Below are 7,065 nucleotides of genomic sequence, written 5' to 3'. Positions count from 1 at the left end.
ATGTGGATCCGTGCTTTGTAACCACATTTTTGCGCCATTGTGGCCTCACAAAACAGTGGATGCTTGTGTTTTTTGGTGCAGGCTGTAGCCATGGACATGCTATGTGATCTGATGGTGAATTTGGGGTATCCCATTGCAAAAATCCTGAGGATCCATGTGCTTTTACCTCCCCCCCTCCCAGGCAGCCTCCTTTATCACTAGCGTCCCTTATCTCCCTCCTGATCGCTTGCCAATCAGCTGCTCAGTGGCTTCATTTCAACACCCATTCCCTCTTGTTTGCCTTAGCGTCTTTTCCTTAGCTGGAGCAGTTTTTTGCTCCTCCTTTTCTTCTAGTTTCTCTCCTCATTGCATGTTTTAGTATTCCTGTCTCCCTCCCAGGCAGCCTCCTTTATCACTAGCGTCCCTTATCTCCCTGCCGATCAGCTGCTCGGCGGCTTCGTTTCAACACCCCCTTCCCTCTTTCTTAAAAAATAAAATAAAATTATCTGCTTTTTGCCCCTGGGCAATTCGGCTCCAGGGACCACACAATCGCTCCATAAGACACACAGACATTTCCCCTTACTTTTTAGGAGGAAAAAAGCACGTCTTACAGAGCGAAAAAGACACTATTTGAAGGAGGGGGTCCTTTTCAAGAAAGCACAGCCAGAGAGGGAGCTGCATTTGTGCAGGATGGAACTGGCTTGCCTTTGCATTTGCTTACTCCTACATTAGCATTACAAGGGACTGGGAACCTGGTGTTTGCTTTGTAGCATCTAACATGCCTTTCCTGTGTGAAGAGCACTGCTTGCTCGGGACACGGCAGTAATCTCTGAACCCATAACTTACTAACCACAACTAGATACAAAAGTACAAGTTCGCCTCACTTCCTGATGCTGCTAGCTCTATATACAGTGGCACCTAAGGTTACATACGCTTCAGGTTACAGACTCTGCTAACCCAGAAATATTACCTCGGGTTAAGAACTTTGAATTAAAGTGAAACTAAATATACAGCCTTGCCTGCGCTGATGCTCTGTGTTATGTTCTCACCCTGGCCACCAGGGGTATTGTGTACAGTGGTACCTCCGGTTACATACGCTTCAGGTTACAGACTCCGCTAACCCAGAAATAGTGCTTCAGGTTAAGAACTTTGCTTCAGGATGAGAACAGAAATCGTGCTCCGGCGGCGCAGCAGCAGCGGGAGGTGCATCAGGTTAGCTAAAGTGGTGCATCAGGTTAAGAACAGTTTCAGGTTAAGAACAGACCTCCAGAACAAATTAAGTACTTAACTCGAGGTACCACTGTAATCTATTTGCCTATGTGTATTGATAACAAGAAACTGTACAAGCTGTACTCAGGGCCACCTTAATGTTAGGTTGGATAGAATTAGCTTCCAAGGAGCAATTTTGTTATGCTGGAGGAGATGGGGGTAAATAGGAGTCGAGAAATGCTGAAAGGGAGGGGAGAAGAAAAGCAAAGTAGGCAATAATTCGAAGAGAACAAGAACTGTTGGAAAACGCTCTGGGGTGCCCCTGCAGCCCCCAAACTCTGCGCGTCCTCCGGTATGCGCAGCTCTGGAAACGGCATTTCCCTTCTTCTCCAGCGCGCTTCAGTGACATATATCAAATGATATATGCACACTAATCTTCTAGCATAACACAGCAAGAAGCGTGAGAGATCATAGAGCTAATCTATGTATTTATTTACACACTATGTACAGACAAAGGAGTCATGGCGACCTCTCTCTCCAGCTCCGAGAGAAGAACAGGAACAAGTAAAAGCAAAAGTACAGTACAACAGGACATACAGCGGAAGAGATAAGACTGTCTTCCGTTCCCACACTCTTCCCAGACAGGCATGTGGTTTACACAAATCTCATCTGGAGCATCAGAGGCGTGAAATACTAACACTTCTATTACATCTCCTGTCATATACAGTGGTACCTCGGGTTAAGTACTTAATTCGTTCCGGAGGTCCGTTCTTAACCTGAAACTGTTCTTAACCTGAAGCACCACTTTAGGTAATGGGGCCTCCTGCCGTGCCGCCGGAGCACGATTTCTGTTCTCATCCTGAAGCAAAGTTCTTAACCCGAGGTAGTATTTCTGGGTTAGCGGAGTCTGTAACCTGAAGCGTCTGTAACCCGAGGTACAACTGTAGTTACATCTATTCTGCCTATGCCAACTTGATTTAGGAAGAAATACTCATCCAGAAATTTACCACACACAACACATACTATTCCCCTCCCCCCCAGTTTTCTCAACAATTTGTCACAGAAGGTGCAATCGGGAGTCATTTTTAAGAAGCCATTTTAGAGTTTTTCTAATTATGCCTATGTTTCCACCAGCACCATTTACTTCTCAGATCGGGAAGAGTCAAATGTGCTAACTATGTACCAAGGCATGTCCATGAGGTGTGTGTGTGTGTGTGTGTGTGTGTGTGTGTGTTTTATAACATGTCCCTTGTCCTTGGCATAACTGTTTCTCTCACAAGCGACTCTAGCACTTTCTTGTATGTGTCCAAAACAGTCTGAGCAGAAGGTCTTTCAGCTGGGCTCCTTTTGCAGGCCCCGTGGATGTCAAAGAGGTGGAACCTGACAAGATCGCTCCCATCGACATCCCCCAAGATAAAATTGGAAACATCGGGGATTTTCCATATATCTGTCATTTCATCATAAGGAGGCATGAGGCTGTCTTCAAAGGCCATTTCATTTCCATGAGGCCAAAGCTGTTCTGGAGCGACAAAGTCACCCTGAAGTTCCCGATGGCCACATTTGATCAGTTTGCCAGCATTCTTGTCTACAAGAGGCAAAGCATCCAAGTCATTCACAATAACATGGAAGCTGCTGGTCAGCAAGTACTGAGAAAGAACTTTATCCAAGTCGCTGGAGTCACACATCACAAGGGTGCCCAGGGGACTGTTGTGCAAGTAATGGAGGATGCTCACGTAATCGATGGCAAGCTGGAGCCTGATGTGCCATGTGTTGAAGCTCTTGTACTTTGGAAGGTTCAAGATCTCGTTCAGATTCTTCAGAGAGCCGAATGGGTGGTACTCCGTAAGAACGGTGAACTCCTCCTCACAATAGCCAATCAGCTTGACCACATGTCTGCTTTGTAGAGATTTCAGCATCTGTAAGCCATGAATGAAGTCCTCTTGAAGTTCCGGCACAGTTAACCGGGAAAGGGCGACTTTGTTTTCCTTCCACTCAGAAAGGAAGACCTAGAACAAGGAGAACAATGTTCAAACTTTGGAGATCCAAACTCTGAAATGCAGTTTGTAAAAGCCAAGCTGTTTTTCAATATGGGGGACAACAGTTTAGTCTTGACAAACGCAAATTCAAACCTATGTGTTAAACACACACACACACAGACAAAAAACATGGATAGATACAAGGTCTATGCCACAACAAAGCAAGTTATGTCACAGGAAATATCTGAAAATTGGTAATGTTTACAAATCCTAGAGTGTCTGGAAATAGAGAGGTCAATATGTACAGTCACTCAAACGTAACTGTGAGCATTCACTTGGTGTTGTGCTCCTGCAACATGAGGAAATACAGTGGTACCTTGGTTTGCATACGTCTTACAAACACGTCAAACCCGGAAGTACGTGTCTCAGTTTGCAACCTTTTTTTGGATTACAACCCATTATTCTGGATTACGAACAAAAAATTTTTGGAGGCGCCATTGGCGAAAGCGCGCCTTGGGTTACAAGCAGTTTTGGTTTACAAACAGACCTCCGGAACAGATTATGGTTGTAAACCAAGGTACCACTGTCGATATGTATTTCTAGACGTAGATTCAGCTGGGATTGTCAGCATCCACATATAAACAATGACAGATTTAAGATTCACTGAAACATACATCAAAGCCACTCACATCCATCACCTTCCTTCCCTCAGTTGTTCATGGTAAGTTTCCCTTTTATGACCCTCGTTACAGCTCTGAGTTAATTCGGTCAGGTGTCAAATTCAGGCAAGCGGGATATTTGACCAGTTATGTCAAGTGTCCATTGCCCAAAGCTTGTTTTTCTTCAGAATCCACTAACATTCTCCCTTCCCTTCCTCCCCCACAACAAACACTCTGTGAGGTGAGTGAGGCTGAGAGACTTCAGAGAAGTGTGACAGGCCCAAGGTCACCCAGCAGCTGCATGTGGAGGAGCGGAGACGCGAACCCAGTTCACCAGATTATGAGACTACCGCTCTTAACCACTACACCACACTGGCTCTCTTCCTGGCTGGCCTATGAGCTCTGTACAGCTGCCTCCTTTACAGGAGCTCGCAGCCAGCCAGAACCAGTCCGCTTGCCCCCACGGCTGGAGCCTGACAATCCTATCAGCCTTTCTCCCAGCTGAAAATGTCATTTAGAACTTTTTCTGAAGCATATGTCAAGGCACCCCCCCCCCCTCTGGTACGAAAAAAGGTGAATGGCAAATTTAAACAGCAACATTTTTTATTATACAGTGGTACCTCGGGTTAAGTACTTAATTCGTTCCGGAGGTCTATTCTTAACCTGAAGGTGTTCTTAACCTGAAGCACCACTTTAGCTAATGGGGCCTCCTGCTGCTGCCGTGCCGCCAGAGCACAATTTCTGTTCTCATCCTGAAGCAAAGTTCTTAACCTGAAGCACTATTTCTGGGTTAGAGGAGTCTGTAACCTGAAGCGTATGTAACCTGAAGCCTATGTAACCTGAGGTACCACTGTATTCAAGATTCATTATGATAAACCAACCCTTTTCACAGCTCCTTCACCAATGCGTTTCAGTTTGCGGACTTCTCTTTTCAGCGCTTCACAAGACAACCATGGTGAGCAGTTCTTCACTGTTCCTAATCTGAAGTAACCGTGCTGACAAGAGTCGTGTTCAACGTCGGCCTGTCCATAGGAAGGATATACGTAGCTGAAATATTGATAGAGCAGCAAGTTCACAAGCAGCACAGCCAAAATCAGATACAAGACGGGAGGGATCAGCTTTTGCGTAAGATCAGTTTTCGTATCACACATTTTTTTCTCCATGTTGTAACAGTCATCTTTCAGATTTTCTGCAAGACATTAGAGTTATAAATTGTTACTTTAATTTAGCAATTCTGGGGGAGGGACAGTTGAGATACACTTCTAGAGGGCGGGGGGAGATTCCAACACAGTCAAACTCTCCTAACTTTACATAGCAATACTACAAACAGGCATTAAACATGAAACATGCTACTAGCAGATTCATAGCTCTGCTAACCATTGTGATGGTTTCCTACCATAGATTGAGATCCAGCAAACAGCTTTACAGACACAGAAAGAGAAAGCATGCAGTGGCCAATATGATTTGGATCTAGGAAAGAAGTCTAGTCTTTTCAGGGATTGCCATTAGGACCAATAAGTGTTTGGACCAAAAATACTAGTAATTTAAGAATCACTTGTTTTCACAAAAGCACTTGGTAATAAGACAAGTAATAAAACTTTAAAAATAATAAAAACTAATATAAATATAATAATATAATATAATAATATAATAAAAAGTAATAAAACTTTAAAAAAATCTAATACAGTATCTCATATTTAAACACAAGTAATGTATCATGTGTGATAATCAATTTAATGCAGGATAACTACTAAATAAGAAAGTATTTATAATATAATTTTAAAAATGAATATTAAAAAATTCCACAGTAGTCTTCTGATAAATTTCCTTTTTCTAAATCAAAGACTGTTTTGCTTTCTCCTTTTTCTCCACTTATGTGTAATTATTGATACTGAAATAACAAAACTAAAGGAGGCATAAATTAACTCCCACAATTATATCTTATGCTTTGTAATATTAGAAATAGCCTTGCACCTCAAAATGTGCAAGTGAGTGTGTAAATCCTGAATTCATCCCAGCAGCCTCATTTTTTGCCTGAGTGTTCTAGCTAGATTTTCAGCCATATAGCATAGCAAAAAGTCACAGCCTTAAACTAATGGAAACAGTAAAACACAAGAAATGTATTTTCAGATTTTCTAGTTCAGTGTTTTAACAAGCTTTTGGGAACTGACACTTTTAATGAAAGAGCTGGTGCCACATTCGGTTTGTGTGTTTTTTTGTAATTATCTGTATGCTTTTATATATAGTTTTTATTATACCAGTGTTTAATTATTTTTAATGATTCCCCCCACTCTGTTCTTATTTTTATCTGTAAGCCGCCTTGAGTCCAATAGAAGGGAAAGGGTATAAATAAATGTATAACAACAATAACAACTGAACATTTGTTTAAAGTATTGCAGGCTTTTTCATTCATGTCTTGATTATAGGAAGCCCGCCTTCTCGTAGATCGATTAGCAGGCATAGACAAACTCCGGCCCTCCAGATGTTTGAGACTACAATTCCCATCATCCCTAGCTAACAGGACCAGTGGTCAGGGATGATGGGAATTGTAGTCCCAAACATCTGGAGGGCCGGAGTTTGCCTATGCCTGGAATAAGGTTAAAATTTGGATACTTCCAAACAAAGAGGAAGCAGCAGATCCAGCCAGGGGAAAAAGACTGAAAATCGTTTCAAGATCTCAGCATCACCTCGCAATAATTTCTGCTATCCAGCAACAACTTCGGTTGCGCCTAACTCTGCAGCTTGCTGCTCAAAGAAACGACGCTTACCTTACCCTGGGCTAAAGTGAATCATTCTCATCGTCTGGCAGCCGCCATGACAGTGCCAACACCACATGACACGAGTCACGTGATGCCTTCCCTGTTTTGCACATAGAGATAAGAGGGTAGAGTTGAATTTGGAATCATCATTTCACAGTCTCGGGAAAGGGCAAAGCTAAACAGATTGAGTTGAATGGGGAAGAAATCGTGCTTGCATTTAACAATTGCTACTGGGGAACAGTGAGGGAAATAACCAGGTTTACATTGGCTGCAACATGAGGTGTGCTTTGAATTAAGTGTCTTTTGCTTGATTTCTGGGGTGAGCTCCTGTTGCTCGGTCCCTGCTCCTGCCAACCTAGCAGTTCGAAAGCACGTCAAAGTGCAAGTAGATAAATAGATACCACTCCGGTGGGAAGGTAAACGGCGTTTCCGTGCGCTGCTCTGGTTTTGCCAGAAGCGGCTTAGTCATGCTGGCCACAAGAC

At 43.2% G+C, this 7,065-nt stretch overlaps 1 protein-coding gene across 2 annotated transcripts; it reads right to left on the bottom strand.

Annotated features, from left to right (window-relative positions):
- Positions 1 to 1,659: 1,659 nt before the first annotated feature.
- LOC114581527 (protein O-mannose kinase-like) lies at positions 1,660 to 6,692 on the bottom strand. Of its 2 annotated transcripts, none has more exons than XM_028701740.2 (3): positions 6,597 to 6,692; positions 4,705 to 5,012; positions 1,660 to 3,194 (listed from the first exon to the last, which is right to left on the bottom strand). In XM_028701740.2, exons 2-3 carry the CDS (start codon positions 4,984 to 4,986, stop codon positions 2,424 to 2,426), a joined length of 1,053 nt encoding a protein of 350 aa, XP_028557573.2. In that variant the 5' UTR covers positions 4,987 to 5,012; positions 6,597 to 6,692; the 3' UTR covers positions 1,660 to 2,423. The 2 variants fall into 2 exon arrangements, with proteins under 2 accessions (XP_028557573.2, XP_028557572.2); XM_028701739.2 differs by having other exon boundaries at positions 6,592 to 6,690.
- Between the last annotated feature and the right edge of the window lie 373 nt (positions 6,693 to 7,065).

The sequence above is a fragment of the Podarcis muralis genome, chromosome 13 (genome assembly GCF_964188315.1).
Source record: "Podarcis muralis chromosome 13, rPodMur119.hap1.1, whole genome shotgun sequence".
Lineage (NCBI taxonomy): Eukaryota > Metazoa > Chordata > Lepidosauria > Squamata > Lacertidae > Podarcis > Podarcis muralis.
The sequence above is the reverse complement of the archived record's forward strand: the minus strand, read 5'-3'. Positions and strand labels throughout refer to the sequence as shown.